The sequence below is a fragment of the Mauremys reevesii genome, linkage group 18 (genome assembly GCF_016161935.1).
Source record: "Mauremys reevesii isolate NIE-2019 linkage group 18, ASM1616193v1, whole genome shotgun sequence".
NCBI classification, from domain to species: domain Eukaryota; kingdom Metazoa; phylum Chordata; order Testudines; family Geoemydidae; genus Mauremys; species Mauremys reevesii.
The window spans coordinates 21,343,939-21,361,141 of record NC_052640.1 but is presented as its reverse complement, the minus strand read 5'-3'; the positions used below and the strand labels follow the sequence as shown (position 1 = coordinate 21,361,141).

Below are 17,203 nucleotides of genomic sequence, written 5' to 3'. Positions count from 1 at the left end.
ATTTAGATTTTCAGGTCATCCTTTTAGACACCACTGTGCAACTGTATCCAAGAGGATCTGACCTTAAGGAAAAGGGAGTTTATCAAAGCCCACAGGAGTGGAATTTTGCTCAGGGAGAGGTAAGCTAGCTCCCTAGTAAGGAGGTACAGGAAGTTTGAAGTACACCTTCATAAACATGGTCCTGGAGGTTGGGAATGTCTTAACACTACTTTAGAGGACCAGACTTGAATTTAAGGAGCAGGAATTCACAGCTTTTTTTAAATCTAGCCTTGTGTATTGGTGAATCTGCCTTCAAGAACAAAGCCATTACAGTACCTTCGTGTGTCCTTTGACCTTCATCTTTACTATCATTGGCTCTCATTTTCCCAGAAACTGGCTCCTCCTTATTTTTTTCTTTGCTTTCATACATCTTACGAATCACTGAGGTAGGTGTGAAGGAAGGAGAGAGCTGTGAAGAGAACGGATTGTGAGCAAATGATACCCAGAACAGTTAGTATAAGGTATTAGGCATTATATCTATTCAGTGTGCAAATGCAGAATTTTTGCAACTCTGCACAAGGTCACATGTATCCCAGTAAATCATATTTTCTCTCCAAATAAACATTCCTCACCTAAAGTCAAAATTTCCCATCATGTCTAATGTAATTGAGCCCCCAACCCCAAGATTTTCTGCTTGTCTTCACTATTCCAGGTTTATTTTCCACTTTTACTTTTTCTTATAAATCTCATTTTACCCAAGGTTTGCAGAAGTGCATGAGTTTACTTTATACCAGAAGAGCCCAGAGGTTATTAGAACAAGAGTTCTCATTGTCTATACTTAAGGATTTATCTGCACTTGAAAGATTCAGATTAAGAGAGGATATGAATTTAAAGCACAGTAGCTATTCCTGAATAACTATGTGGTGACAAGAAGGACTTATTCTGGTTTAGCTCTAATCCACCTTCAGTGATCAACTCCCAGTGTAGACAGGCCCCTAGATTCTCACAAAAGGCACATCCCCTTCCCGATTACACAACATCTGTGTTGCAACTATAACAATTGCTTACATGGAACCAATTAGGAAGGTGTATTTTTAGCTGTTTGATGCAGCAGCTTGAAAGAGCCAGAATGTGGTGGCTAGAGTTCTTGCCATGGGCCACCAGCAAGTGCTCTGCAGACCAGCTGGGGGACTGTCCTTTTATCAAGGGGGACTTTTCTATAGTGCATATTTTACTTAAACTCTTAAATCTATGAAAGTAGTTTTGTGATCAGTTAATCCACAATTGAACAAAAATAAAGGTTTTGACATTTAAGTCTTATATAAATTCAGCTGAATTAATTGCCACTTAATGTTTCTACTGAAGGCCCAAATTCAAGAGTAGTTATGATTCTAGGTTCTCAACTCACAATCTGATAGACTGGGGTGGGCAAACTGACCTGAGGGCCACATCAGAATTCTGAAACTGTATGGAGGGCTGGGTAGGGAAGGCTTTGCCTACCCAGACAGCCTAACCCCTGCCCCCTATCCACCCCTCCCACTTCCTGCCCTGACTGCCCCCCCCCTCCAGAATCCCTGACCCATCCAACCCCCCGCCCCCACCCGCTCCTTCTCCCAACTTCCCCCTCCTGGACTCCCCTGAACCCTAACCATCCCCCACTTGCTCCCTGTCCCCTGGGACCCTCTGCCCCTTATCCAAACCCCCCTGCTCCCCACCCCCTTACCATGCTGCTCAGAGCACTAGGACTGGCAGCTGTGCTGCCCAGCTGGAGCCAGCCATGCCCTTGTGCTGCCCGGCAGGAGCTTGCAGCCCCACCACCCAGAGTGCTGGCAGCACTGTGAGCTGAGGCTGTGGGGGAGGGGGACAACAGGGGAGAGGCCAGGGGCTAGCCTCTCCGGCCAGTAGCTCAAGGATCGTCCTGTGGACCGGATGTGGCCTGTAGTTTGCCCACCTCTATGATAGAGCGCAAGTGCTTAGTATTTTCTTGGGGGGTGGGGGTGTCACACCAAGTTGAGCACTCTAAACATTAAGGCACCTAAAATCACTAGTCCTGAAAATTCAGACCTTCATGTTAATCCTTAAAATTATGTTTTCAATATGAGAGGCTGAGGACATTGTTTGAAATCTAAGCAGTAATCCAAATGAGGTTAAGGAAGTAGAATGACTAACCCTTGGATGACCATATTGTATATGGCCATCTGAATGCAAATAGTTATTCTCAAACTGCATTAATCCGACCATAAGTTATTTACAACTACAAGGTATTTCAAGAATGGCAATTAGTATGCTACTTTAAAGTTAACCCTCTTCCTCTCCATATTAAGGAAAATTAACATTGATGCAAGTACTGACCATACTAGTGATGGATGCAGCAGGGGATGGAGAAGATGCATTCCCTCTGTGGCCTGGTGCCGGAGACTTAGTCACTCGCTGCTGCCTATGAACAGACATGAATGTTAAGAGGCCAAGGCAGCATTATAGTGTCTTGGTAATCCTGCTTTTCACCCTTTGATGCTAAAAATAGGTACAATTTAAGATATACCAAAATTAGTGACTGCCCAGGTATCAATACAGTATTTCCAAAGTTCACCCTTTATAGATCACACTGCCATTTAAATGCCAATAATCAATTCATTGTTTTGATGCAGGAAATAACTAGTCATTGTGCTGTTCAAGAAAGAAAAGCCTGTACAGCTGATTTTTCCTATCACTATTTTCACTTTTGTGGGTAAAGGAGGACTGTAGATTCAATTTTTATTCCAGTATTTTTGGTCTTTATAGCCATTCGCTTCTGAATAAGCTTAAAATGTCATGCATCTTCCGGTAGTTCTAGGGTTTTTTTTGGCTTCTTATTCTACAAGTTCTAATTACATTTAAAGTAGGCTCTCAAAATGGGTGCTTTGCTGTAAAGGGTGTTTAACAATATACCTCTGTCCATGAAAGCCAGCCAAGATGCTAGACAACCAGCCTTCAAAGTGGACATTGCTCTGACTACATAAGTCACCTACTAAGAGGTTATATAGTAAAGCGGATGGCCCGTTTACTCACAAAGATCTATTTCATGCTATGCCTGAGCTCTGTTGCTTAGAAAGCAAATTCCAAGATCAGCTTTATTTATTACTTTGGCCTATGGCAATGCACAGCCACTGAGCCACAAGAACAAGGTGTTTTACACACCAGCTGCCATTTCAAGTTCAGGTTTTTCATATGATGTTTAGTAGGACTGTTTCTTTATCTTCCACGACATAAGTTCTGAAATCCTATTTTCTAGTCCGGCACATTAATCCTCTTTACATCACACCATAAGCCAATATAACTTTCTGGCAATATGGTTTCAAGGCACCTGTTCTAGCCTAAGTACAAACTGCATCTATTATTGAGGAAGGATAATGAGCTATTGGCACCACTGAAAAGGAATAGGGCACAGAAAAGGTGAAAGGCACACACTATCAGAATTAAGTGTTTTCCAGTCAAGCAAGTTTTTAGAATATCACCTGTTCCTGAAGCCATCTCTGCTTTTGTCCATTTGTGGTTTGCCAAAACCTGGTTGGTAGAAATTTGCTGCCTGCATGGCTAAATCATGTGGTAGAGCTAGTCCCTCTAAGGCAGCTTGCTGCATCTCCAGTGGACTCATCTGAAGTCAAGGAGGAGGAGGCATTAGAATCTCAGTGAAGCTTATTTATTTTTTATCCCAGATCTTGCACTATTCCATATAGGGAAATACAAAGGTTTGAATAGTGAGAGAATTCACAACTACATAGTCAACAGGAGTGGCAGACATTTTAATAAGTTTCTCTGAAAATTAAACTCACACCGAGTTACTGTCTCCATTTCATCTCAATACACTCTTGCAAAAAACTTTTTTTTAAAGTACACAGTTCTAAAGGCATTTTAGAATGGGCCCACTGGGCACACCAACAGTGTTATCAGACTGGAAATGATGGCAAGTGCATTCTCAGGATCCAAGGCTGAAGCACATCCCCCCCCCCCACAAGTGTAAGAGTGAGGTGCTGAATATCATGCTTCAAAGCTAAGGATTGATTCAACTAAAGTAGTATCTTCATGTAACTGCCAATATGAAAGAATTGGCATTCCATTATTCAAACCCCCTACATTCCCACTAGGTCCTGCAAGAAATGGGTAAAGAGGTGCTTAATAAATATTTAAGTTTCAGAAATCACTGAATCTAACCTGTGCAGCAACTGGACTCATTGACTTCCGCATCCCCTGAAATGGATCACTGAGCAATTGCTGAGAACTTGGTCCAAAACCTACAGAATGACGACAATTTTAACTACAAGTTTTAGAACAGACATTTATCTTCTGTTGACTCCAGCCCCCTCCCCAGTTACCCTCCTTGATTTAAAAGGTGGCTAGATGGGATTGCTTTTGAAGTGCCTCAAGACCACTCCAGCATACTTACAGAGCTATACAAAGCATGAAGGCATTTGCCTCAGCTGCCCTGGGAAGCAAGCTATGCTTTTTGCACTACAAAGTGCCAGCCAGTGCCTGAAAAACTATTTTCTTGTTCATAGCACTGTGATCTCCAGTATGAAGACTAATTTTACTTTAATTTGCAGTACTATCAAGGTCCCAGTCAGTCAGTTTGAGTTTTCAGAATTTTGCATCAGCAGCAGATGGAATTCTTTGAGGAGACAGGTGGCCCTTAAGGTGGTCACCCATTAAGTGTTAGATCATGCTATCCAAAGTGATTCTCTGAATTCAGCTTTAAAAATTGACACTTCAAAAGAAATCTGTCTTCTCTTCCCTATAAGAAGGGTTCTGCATGCTAGAAGCAGTCTTACCAATTGGTGAGGGGATCCTATGACGGAGGTAGTCTGCAGAAGCAGCCCGAGTTGGAAACACCTGTGAAATTGGAGGGGAAGGTGCTCTTTGGCTCAGCAAAGATGCTGCAGGTTCCAAGCCACCTATCAAGCCACTAAGAACATTGGATGAAGCAGGTCTGGCAATGGGTGGACCAAGAAGTTCCTTGGAGGAAAAGTAATGAATAGCTGTCATAAATATTGACTATAGTCTTCATACAATCTGCAGACTAGTAGTACTTGTGCCACATTGACAGCTATACACATACTAAATAGCTTGACAGACTAAGTTTGATGGCCCATCCAGCCTCTTTCCTCATATGTTTGTTCTATTAAAAACAGTAAAATTAAAGTGATCTGAGAGTTCTACTGCATGGAAAGGGTGAAGTTTTGTTCCAATACTCTGGACAATTGTCTGTCACTATTTTTGAATGGCTAGTTCTCAATCTTGTCAGTGATTTAGCAGGTCATCTCTCCTATACATTTTTTTCCCCACTTCTGTCTGGTGGGAATAAATCTGGACTATTGAATATCCCCATTGCAATCCACAATACATGTGTAAAAATCCCATTTTGGAATGATCTTTTGCTTCTCACACAGAAAAAAAGAGTAAAGGAGCATTTCAATGTGACAGTCTCAAAGAAATACCTGCAAAATGTTCTTTGGGAGAGGTTGGCCTGGGATCTCAGGAGGAGACAGCAAGTGGCTTTCAAGGCTTTGCTAAGAATTAAAAAACAAAATACAGTTTCTCACATCTGCAGGTATTTTGTAAATATTTGATTACTACAATAGAGGCTCAGAAACCACACCATTCCCATAACCGAGGAGACATCCACCACAAGCTGTAGTGATAAAGATCCTAGTACATACTTCATTAAGAGTCAAACCACCATATTCCACTGATATTTATAATTTCATAATGTAAGTCTTCTGATAAGCACTGCTACCTAACCAGCTCAGATGGGTCCAAGTTAAAACTGCTGATTGTAAGTCTGACTGAGGTCCAACAGATTTTCTAAACAGTGTCATTGAGTGCTCTCACAGTGTAGGCTTTACTAGCTTCTATCTGCTAAATTGCATAAGGTACTGTAGCTAAATTTGTGAAATACTTTATTGAACGTCATAAGTTAATGCTATAGTTGCCATAAGAAGGATAGGAAATTGTGGGTGACAGGGGAGTCAGTCCACCATATGAAAAAAAGACAAGATCTGATCTAGAACACTGAGTCCATTTCTGATGCACAAAATTGATTATCCTGATGCTCGCATGGTAATCTATGGGGATGTAAAAATTAACCAGGTGATGAAATAAATTAAGATGCCTGACATTCCTTGCTATAAAAGTCTTCCTACTCACCCAGTTTGCTTCTGATCAAATAATGTTGAAGCTTGAATGAGTAGTCCAGCAAAAAAAATACATAATAGCAAAATAACCTCGCCCTCTCATCTCTTTCCAATATGTGGGAGTGACAATTATGTTGAAATTGTTAAACTACTAAGCAATTTTCATTTAAGATATAGGTTACAAAGTTTGTAACTATACAGGACTATATTCCTTGATAATTGTCAACATTTGGGAAATCAAAGGGTTTAATAGACTGGGACATGAAAAAGCCCTCCTTTTTCCTACAACTATCATGCTCACTCACGTTCTTAATTTGTGCAATCCATTATCTCAGAGAAACATCCAATTCCAGCAGAGAGACCAGTACTGAATGAGGGCATTTATACAGTGTAGGAAAACCTCTATTGCACTTGCATGGAAAGTTTCTTGTTCCAAGAGTCTTTAGATACCTACAAGTCAAACCCCAAACCTTCCAGGTACACCAGTTTGAGTGTTTGCACTGGACTAGATTAGACAACTGAATTTTGTTAAGGCACAATATAGTGTGGTTCCTTTAAGAAGTGTCTAAAGATAGTAACAGTGAGTTGTATATGTGTCTCAGTGCCTTCCAGATTAACTATGCTCAGTTTCCACCATGTTTTGCCATTTTAGCAAAATAAACCTGACTATAAAACCAGGCTCACAGCAATAATTCTATAGGCCAAATTCACACCTCAAGTTACACTTCTGAAACCCCACTCACTAAATTTTGCCTTCATATACGCTTCTGCATTGAAAGTTAGAAGTTGGACAGGTACAGTGAAGGGCATAATTTAATCACTAGCAAGACTTCACAGGCTAAGAAAAATAATGAAGCTGACTATGAAATTCCAGGTTGTTTGCAAGGCTGGAAATTAAAAAAAACAACCTATCAACTGACACTTGATCTGAAGTTAAATAGAAATTCTTAAAACTCCATATTAAAAACTTTTGCCACCATTTTTTACAATAAAGATCCATTGGTTTAAAGTGCATTTCTAGTCTGAAGCCACAATAATGCATCAATACTTCCTACTGGATATAGAGATCACACTTGTTTTCTGAAAGATTAAGTTTCTAGTACAATTCTCAGTCTACCTCATGTGGGAGATGGTCATAATTTACTCCATTAAAGTAAAAGATGTATGTTAAATTTTAAACTAGCACAAGTCTTAGTATTATATACTGTATCTGTATTATCACAATTGTACAAATACTCATTGAAGTCAAGAGGTTTCAGAGCACCCAACTATTACAAGTACGGTATTACTGCTGTCATCTGAAGTATTGCAGGAAGCCCAATTGATCTCCATTTTTCTACTGGGGAAACTGCCCCAACACTTCCACTAATACAAAGAGGAAACAATGCAGTATTAGCTAGCGTTCTCTATGAAGTCATTAACACATGTGCTTTGTGCGATGTGCAACAGAAATAAATCTTCAACAGAAAGCTAACTTTTTGGGCAACTTATACCTTGAAGGGTTAATACTAAGTGCAGAGATAAACCTTCTCCCCTAACCAAAATGGCCAATTCTTTTGTAGCACGAGATGTGATCTTTTTGTCAAGCAAGTTCTAGAACTTTGCCTATTAGCTTGTGGGTCAGACTGAGCAGTCTTCCTAAATCTTCAATAGAGGTCCACTTGTGAAGTCTAGCACCTGATTAGACACAAGACTATTACATTTTAACTACCAGACACTCTTAGATGGTGTTTGGCTACAGACTAAACTGGAAAACATGCACATACCTCTTCTGGTCAGTGATCCCCTAAATAAAGTGGTCCAGTTGCCAGTATCTCACTTATTACCAATTTCATTCTCAAAGCCAGTATATTTACCATCACCCCCTCATATCCAACCAATGGTTAATATGAAATCAGGAGAGTCATGCTGAGGCGCTTCCAGTTCATTTCCTGTATCTTGTCAGGGATCCATTTATATTTTAGTCGTGTCAGGAATTTGTTACTTACATTGACCTTGGGCTGTGATGGTAGAGTCCCACTTGCCTTCATGCTGCTGACTAGTTTATTAAATGCAGACATATCTCCATCTTTCTTGAGCTGTCTGGAGCCAGCCACATTCAGTGCTTCCTCCATCTGCTGTGCCATGAATGGAGTAGCAATTTTCCCCTCCTGGTCCATTTTCAGACCTTTTAGCCCAGCTTCTACTTCTTCCACTGAAAGTACAACTCCTGAATGTGCTGAGAAGTGGAAGGGGAAGACAGTTAAACTAGGTGCTCACTTTACAAGCATATGCACCAGTGCATAGAAGGGGTGGGGGATCTGGTCATGTGCCATGAATATGTGAAGCTAGTTCTGGCTGTCACTTTTGTTTCAAACCACTGTTTGAGCTACATTACAATATTCTCATTCAAATTAAAAATAACCTGAGCCGTGAACAATTATAAGCACAGTCTTTACAAGCATCTTTAATTTTAGCTCTCCTTTCTCTTGGGACTTGGAAGTTTAGGAAGGGAAGACATTTCATTCTGCAGTTTTGACAGACAGTGGATTCTTAGCAGGAAGTACAGTCAGCAAATGTATTAGTGAGGATTTTTTTTTTTTAAATATAGATTCTTGTAGATTTAAATAAAGGCATTTGCTATTGTGTTACAAGTATGCATAGATTATAATTTGTCTTATACTTCAGGAAACCAGACTTTTACAGCCATATAAGTGATGGCTATTGTTTGAAGAGAAAATACATACCTGGAAGTCTACATACTTTAGACAATCACATGATTAGAATTTGAGCTGCACACATTTTCAACTGGGCTTAAGTTTCCCAGAGAAAACTAAAAGGCATTATGGATCATGGGAAAGATTTCTAGAAACACCAACAAAATAAGGAACAAGCATCAGTAAGTACTGCTTATTTTCTCTGTATACCAGTGCCTGACATCCTTTCGTTATGCACTGATGTGAACAGATGGCAACATATATGGGTACCTTGAAGAATAAGGAAGGAAGAGACAGGAATGTCCAATGGGTTTCTGTAAGAGATGCTGGTCTGGAAACAAGTAGACTTACTGGAAATATGACCATGAGGCAGGAGAGGGACAGCACATCACATCACACTATTCTGACATGCACTACAGGGCATGAGGAAAAGAGCTGAATGCTGGAGGACAGATTAATGAATAGAGAAAAACACTAATAATTTCTCAAGTGCTTGATTAGTATTTTATCATTGGGGACCCCCATGTCAGGTACTTTGACATGAGTGAAAGGAAGTCTGCTCCATAATTTTTATGTCTTTATCCTTGTTCTGTGATGAATATTTAACAGTTAGAAGGCTGTCGTGGTAAAGGTAGAAGTCTGAGCAGAATTCAACATTCAGACTTAGTTCAATATTTGTAAGCCAAATTGGGGAGAGCTTTCCTCCAATGTTCACCAGGCACTTCCTGCTCCCCAAACTGGGATGCTGGTCAGAAGTGTTTGCAATACTTGTCGGATGAATTCCTGTTCCTCCATATTTCCATCACTCAAATCAGGCAGCCTTTCAAGCTTTGCTCAGCACAGCAATTTAAAGTTTACATGGCAATACATGCTGCTTGCCAATAAGACTGAAAAATTTGGCAATTAAACCTCAAGTTTCACAACAGTATGTGCACTTCTGTTCAGTTTGCATATGCACATGCAACAGGCCCAACGAGCATGCAAATTGGCAATGTGTGCATGCACTTAAACCTGTGCCTAGTTAAAACTGGCACTGAATCTATTTACTAGAATTAACATTGAAAAGGTTACATCTGACTTCAGTAGAATAGAAGCACTATGGAAGGAATCAATTCCCTTCTTAATTTGATATTGGTTTAACATCTGATACAGAAATTGATAAAGAAGTCAGTTCCAATCCTGTGTTGCATTCCTACACTACTGGAGTTACTTTTCACTAGTAAAGCTGCTACTGAAAACATGTTTGAGCCACAATTCTTTGAAGACTTAAGTGAACTTTTAGACTATTGTGCCAGAAGTGTTGGGTACAGTTTCCTGAAATGGTTTATGGGAAATTTTTACCAGATATACCTGAAAAAACTGCTTTGGGCCCTGACAGACCTGAAAGCATGCAAACCTTTCATTGGTCCCATTTTAGATACTGAGACTTCCAGGATCACTTTGTGATCCAGCATACAGGTAGTTGGCAAAAATAACTCATGGTGCAAGTTTTAGGAAGAGCTGCATAATAGGAATTTAAGTGTCAAGTAAAATTTAGGACTGCTGACATTTTACCACTGTCTTTAATGTGAAGACCAGTCTAGATGCCAGGAACAGTAAAGCTGGAAACTCATTTACACACCAAGATTTGCACAATCTTGATGTATTGAAGTAGCACAGGCTAACGAGCATGTTCATGATGAAAATCCTGCTGATGTCATCCCATGATTAGGATGGAAAGAGTCAGTGATGGTTTCAACATAACAGATTTGTGGGCCAGTGGGTTTTCTGAAGTGTAAGTAAACTTGTAGTACTTCCTACTTCTGAACCTCAGTAATCAAGGCTTGCCAGATCTCAAGGCAAAAGGTTTTCCAGAATGCCACCACAGGAACGCCACAATATCTGAAGAGGCACTTACTGCTCTCTCTAAGCTTTTCCTTGTTGGCTGAAAGACTTGAGAGGAGAGGTTTTAAGTCCACTTTGGCTTTCTGTAGCATCTCAAGGATGTCCACTTTGTTTTCAGAATGGTCTTCCAGTGGAATGGGAGCAAAGTAGTTTCCAGAGTTCTGGCCAGGGGAGAGAATGGCTTGCTCTAGACCTGAAACAGCAAAACCAGGAGCACTGCCACATCAGTTTACCAACTAAATGTCTCAAGATGACTACATACTGGCTACTAAGCTTAATACTTCACTGAAAACCACGACTCACACCCCCTGCCTGGGATCAGCTGGAAAGTAGAGTGAGAAGCGATGAGACCTTTTGCAGACGAGACTAAGAAGCTGTATACTCCAGCTACTTCCAAAAGGACATTTTTTTGAATTATTAAACTGTGGAAAAGTTAATTACCTTATATCCTTATCTACCATGTTCTCACTGAAAGAATGGACAGGGAAAAATGTGAAGACATGAGTACAGAGATGAAAGGACACTACAAAAAGTTAAACAATTTTACCTGCTAGCCTCTCCAGTTCTTCATGTGGTGTGGATCTCAGGCTGCTAGAGTGACTTCCAGAACGACTAGGATTAGAGAACCACCTACTGAACCTGCTAGAAGACATCGAACCTTCCCCCAGCACATCCTCTATCATCTATATTGTGAGGAAAAAAATAAAGTTTTAGACAACAGTCTTAACAGGAGAAAGAATGGGAGGGTTTGATATACAAGAGAGACACTTACTGTATAATATGTAAAATTCCTTTGCTGCTGCTGACCTGATGTTACACTCCCAGAATATTTGATTTGGAGTAGGTTTTAAGATACCATTTGTTTCTCCTCCCCACCCCCACCCCCTAGAAGTCGCACCATATTTCTGTGTAACCAGTGTGTTGGTATAATCAATCATGCATTTTCTATCTGTACAAAATGAAGCCTGTTCCATATTTTATATTCTGAAATTGTCTGATTAAGCTATTATTGCAAATTCCAGTCTATCAGAACAGTTGACAGATGAATATTCCATTGCCAGAATCTTGATACAATATGGATGTGTTCAATGACCTAGGATGAGCACTGTTATAGGAGTTCAAGTGAAGAGCAGCCCACATAAAAATACTGTATCTTCTGCAGAAACAGAGGAGGTAAGCCCAAGTGAAGAAAGATACTCCAACACTTCGAAGTGGTTCTTTGGGAGAGGAAAAGGCATACTGACAAGACCCTGTATGGAGCTTATACCACCACCTGTGCTATACCATGTTGGTTATCCAATCACCTTCAGTTCTGCTACCAATATTTGACAAACAGGAACTATCTTACTTTAATGAAAAGAGAATAGTAGAGAGTTCATTCATTCTTGGAGATTAGCGATAGTCAGTTTAACTGAAGCTTTTTAGAACCTGAACAGCTAAATACAATTCTAACACTACTGTCAGCGTAAGCCACCTTGTCAGTTCTACACTGGTCGCTACAAGTAGCTCAGAAGGAGTGATATGTGGCAAGAGACCATTTTAAATGATGTAAGCTAAAGCACTTCCATTTTGCAAGCTGGTTTTCACTAATGCATGTTGTGACTGGTATAAGTTAATTTTCCAAGAAATCTCTGCCAGAGTCCCAAAAGAGTCAAGTTTATCCCGAACAACCTTAACTGTCCCACAGTGTGGGACCTCATTCATTGTGTAGACAATACTTTGTTTAGTTTCCTTGGTGTTTCATTCAGTGCAAGATGAGAAGAAACTCAATTTGCCAGATGAGCGAAGCATGAAACCATTTACTTGTGGTTGGCATCCTGATGCCATTTGATCATACATGTAAAGTTGATAAAAACTGAGCTGGAAGAACCTGAACAGTAACCACTCTATATCTTTATCCATTTCATATACTTATATATGGTACCACTGGGAAAGTAATCTTCACAAGAATGCCTATGGACAGGACAGCTGCTAATAGTTGAATAGCTTTTAGAGCACAACATTGTGCACAAGACTTTAAATTTTTAGGCAGCTGGAAAACTGGAATACTAGTTTTCCTACCATGTAGTCACTGAAGTTTCTGCTTTTGAATAGCTCTGAAAGCTCACAGACCAGACAATCTGGTTTGTCACCACCTCTAGAGACTTAAGATTCCTGCCCTCTGTTAAGTTTGATGCACCATTTAAGAAAATTTAGTTGAAGGCCTTCCCCTACATTATACTAGAAAGTTACCTTTATTATAAGTAGGTAAGTATATTCTGCAGGTATCGTGAATTATAGCAATAAAGTTGGTTCCTATCACACAAAATATTAAGCCAGGACTCAATTTTCAAGCCCCAGTGGTTGCGTTTTGCAGCCTATTCACTTACTTATTATTTAGGATAATTTGTTTCAATACTTCCACTTCCAAGGAAACAAATTTCTACTCCTCCCCCTCCCCCCTGTGAAAACCACCACCATCTCACTATCCCTTTCAAATCCTTCTGCAACATCACCTGATCTAATTCTGACCAGTGAATTGGGGGAGATTGTTCCTCATCCCAAGTAGTTTAGTTGGTTCAATGCTGGGAGGGGCAGAAATAAATATGGATGTGTAATTTCTACTATTGCTGGCCTTTTATGAAGTAGTATTTCAGCCTATTACTTATTTTGTTCTTAAGTCACAAGTACTAGTTGGTTTACAGTGACACGAGGGAAAGGCAACTCGTAACGAAATGAGCCAGTTGCAGTTTATGACCTTTTAGAGAGACAGTTATGGAAGAGGGTTTTGCCAGTCTATAGACAAGATATTGGTCCATGATTTGCAGGCCAAGACTACTTGTCACTGCAGCCTCTGTCAAAAGCCAAAATAAAAATGTATCAGTACACAAGAACTAGGGGACCACCAAATCAAATTAATAGGCAGCAGGTTTAAACACAAAGGAAGTATTTCTTTAGACAATGCAGTCAACTTGTGGAACCCTTTGCCAGAAAATGGTGACTGCCAAGACGAACAGGATTAAACAAACAAACAAACAAACAAGACACACCACAAACAAAACCTGGTAAGTTCATGGAGGATAGGTCCACCAATGGTTATTAACCAGGATGGGCATGGGTGGTGTCCCTAGCCTGTCTACCAGAAGCTGGGAAATGAGCAACAGAACGGATCACTTGATTACCTTTTCTGTTCTTGCATTGGCCACGGTCAGAAGACCAGACACTGGGCTAGATGGACCTTTGATCCGACCCAGTATGGCCGTTCTTATGTTCCAAGTGATTCAGTATTGAAAGTGTTAACAGTTGATTTCCATTTGCACCACAAGCTTTGCCTTCCAAAATTAACTTGCTTAGTGACCAACTAGTTTATGGACCTCAGCAACATAGCACCAATATGTGAATAGCACATTTAATCAAACATCTCTCTACTTGTGTTGTCAGTCCATTATCAAAACACAGTAGCTACTCCAGATTTTCTTACAGAAAGGAATCTAGTTCTAGTTAAGTGAAGATTTTCAGAACCACAGGGCAGGCTAATGCTATTGGCACAGCTTCATACTCCTTCAACCTATAATCTGACCCTTATTACTTTTGGTATCCATCCTTGTACCTCCCATAGGGGCTTGGTTAGTTGCATTTTACATAGAACAGTGCTTCTGGACATTCCTTCAAGGTGAAGCCACGTTGGGCCATAAGCCCTGTCAATTAAGTATGAGACATACTACTACTACAGCATCTGCTATATAGCTATATGATCCATTAACTGGATTCAACTCGAATCAATCATGTTAAAAAAAAAATCAGCCTTTGAAGAACAGGCTCTTCCTCTACTGTACAACAGTTCAGAGGTTGTCTGCCTCTTATTCTGAAGAGTTTGAGAATCCATAACTAAGACAGATATATTCCAATAGACTAGAAAAACAAGACCGTGAATTATATTTTGAACCCAAGTACAGTGTCTGAAGGAAATACAACCAAAAAAGTTGACTGGAAATTGTTAGCTCCACCATAACCATTCCCTGCAAATTCTGGGACTCCTAGAAAAGAGATCCATAATATTAACTCATGCAGCCTTTACCAAAAGAGTGAGAAAAAGTAAGGAATTAAGTTGTGCCACATAGTAAGTGCTTCTTTTAAACCCAGAGATTGAAATAGTGATCCAAGAAGAAAAATTGATTTTAGAAGCAACATCTTAACGTTTTACTGAAACGGGCTACAATATGTACTTCACTTGACAAATCAGGACGATGAAGTTTCCCCAAATCTTGAGTATTCATATAAAAAAGTCCAAAAAACTTTTCCATAACAAAAAGTAATTTTAGTTCAGAAAGAGACAGTTGTAGCTAAAGATGGTGCTTCTGCCACACGTACATACCTGGCCTAAAACGTCACTCACCGAAGCCAAACCAGGAACACTCTTATCCAGGTTAAAGAATTCATTGAAGTCAAACTCTCCTGGAGCTGGTTCTTGTAGAACAGCTTCCCTGGGAACTTCTTGATCCGCTGCAGTTTCATGGGCAAGGACAGACTGCACTTCATCCTCTTCTGCCACTCCACCATTGCATTCTAGTCCTTTGAGAATGCAAGAAATGTAGTTCATTGCTCCTCATTAGGAGACCACAGTCACTTCCAGAGGAGAATTATCTACTGGTTAATCCATAGGATGGGGTTCAGACATGGCTTTTGTTCCAGACTTTGATCTGGCTAACTGCATGAATTTAACCTAATTTATGTTGCAAGCAGCACACAAAGAGCACATATAGGAATTGGGACTCATTGTGCTAAGTAAGCTCTGTACAGATACAAGAATCCCTGGCATTAAGATTTTAGACTGTTTCATCTACTTCAATCACTATACAAATGAGGTACAAATCCTATTTTTAAACAGCTTTATCGAATTACCACAAGCTGTCTTTTTTCAGGTGTCCCCACAAGCCTGCTGCATCATTGCTGCTCCAGTATTTACTGCTTCACCCTGCCCACTCCACAAAAATAGACAAAAAACCAAAAAACAGCCAGACGTTTGTTACTGAAAGCGTCCACAAGTTGTCTGGCCTCTTCGCCCACTGCACTATGCTGGCAACCGCCACTCTCTCTTGTCTGAGGTGGGGTGTCCATGGGGGGGAAAATTAGCTCCTGCTACTTTCCTCCCTCTGGGAAGGACCATTCCTGTAAGGGCATCATCTGGATTGGCATCTGCCATGATTATAAATATTCTATTTAGGTACTTATGGTTCTATCATTTTAGCAACCAAGAACCTCTCAAATATTGTGCATTTATTTGTGCTCTTTCAGTCCACCACTGAACAAAAAAAAGTTATTTGTTTACATAGTCTATTGTACAACATCTGAGACTTAGCTTTCTTACAGGAGTGCTCTGAAGAAGCAGTAAAGTGACTGCAGTGCTGTCAAATGCACAAGTATTGTATAGTTTATAGTACTTAGAAAAATCTCTTCTGGATCATTAAACTTGACTGTGTCCCTTACAGAGCTGCAATAATCCTACTCTATCGAAGGTTAGAAGACATAATTTCCTCCCCACCCTTCAGTCATGTCTACAGTTTAGTTCTCTTAGTAGTGAATTATGGCTATGTGGTTTGCTAGAGAAGTTAGTACAGAGTCATAGGGAGATTATTCACTTCAGGCAGGTTTTTGAATGTTCAGAAAATCCTCGGGTCTCTACAAGGCCACTGCTGTGGGCCTGGCATTTTGCTATGAAGTACACTTTATTAAAGCAGCATGCCCAGTGCTCCTGCTAGGAAAGGATAATGAATATGGCTGTTCCAACCCCACAACCATTGCAGCCTTCTCAGATTTGTGTGACGCTTCCACCAAAGCAATATCTAATAACTAGATAGCAAAGACAGATGTAGTCCAGGTGGTAGCTTGCATGCTAGCCCAAAGGATCATCAGGCAAAGGTATTACTGCAAGAATCTTACAATCTTCTCCCCCTTTGAGAGGTTGCACATGGTTTACCTCATGACCACCACCACATTATGACACTTCCAGATTTGCCAGAGGATACTGTTATTTTCACAGCAAAAAGTTTGTTAAAACTTGCCTTAAGTTCCACGCTCTAGAATGATCAGAAACCAAGGTCATAGGATGCACATTTTCCAACCCAATATAGTTTATCATTACTCCATGGAGGACTGAGGTTTTTGGGAAAGCATGATACAATTGCAGCCCTCAATGCTGTTCAGTTAAAAATCCAAGACTGCTACATTTGTTCTAGTTTTCCCATCTATACACCCATTAGCAAGGCTACAATTATGTCATGGAATCTGACTTTGAGACCCCCTCCAGAGCCCCTCTCCCCTAGCTGCTGTGGGCAAGGGGGCAGGGTGCTGGACCCTCCTCCCTCCCCATTTTGTCAGGGATGTTTTCAGTAAGAGTCAGGGACAGGTCATGGCTTCTGTGAATTTTGGAATATTGCCCGTGACCTGTCCATGACTTACTAAAAATAGTCATGACAAAATTGTAGCCTTTCCTATTAG

At 40.3% G+C, this 17,203-nt stretch overlaps 1 protein-coding gene across 7 annotated transcripts in view; it reads right to left on the bottom strand.

Annotated features, from left to right (window-relative positions):
• Positions 1 to 17,203, bottom strand: part of EIF4ENIF1 (eukaryotic translation initiation factor 4E nuclear import factor 1) — a 38,064-nt gene that overhangs the window by 5,341 nt on the left and 15,520 nt on the right. For 2 of the 7 annotated variants that reach the window (XM_039505665.1, XM_039505666.1), the window contains exons 7-16: positions 15,081 to 15,277; positions 11,274 to 11,409; positions 10,740 to 10,919; positions 8,135 to 8,364; positions 5,451 to 5,522; positions 4,785 to 4,968; positions 4,171 to 4,250; positions 3,474 to 3,613; positions 2,332 to 2,416; positions 316 to 448 (exon numbers count right to left, since the gene is read on the bottom strand). In XM_039505665.1, coding sequence (XP_039361599.1) covers positions 316 to 448; positions 2,332 to 2,416; positions 3,474 to 3,613; positions 4,171 to 4,250; positions 4,785 to 4,968; positions 5,451 to 5,522; positions 8,135 to 8,364; positions 10,740 to 10,919; positions 11,274 to 11,409; positions 15,081 to 15,277 — 1,437 coding nt within the window. The remainder of the gene's footprint in view (positions 1 to 315; positions 449 to 2,331; positions 2,417 to 3,473; positions 3,614 to 4,170; positions 4,251 to 4,784; positions 4,969 to 5,450; positions 5,523 to 8,134; positions 8,365 to 10,739; positions 10,920 to 11,273; positions 11,410 to 15,080; positions 15,278 to 17,203) is intronic. The other 5 variants (XM_039505669.1, XM_039505668.1, XM_039505670.1 and 2 more) reach the window with 5 other exon arrangements.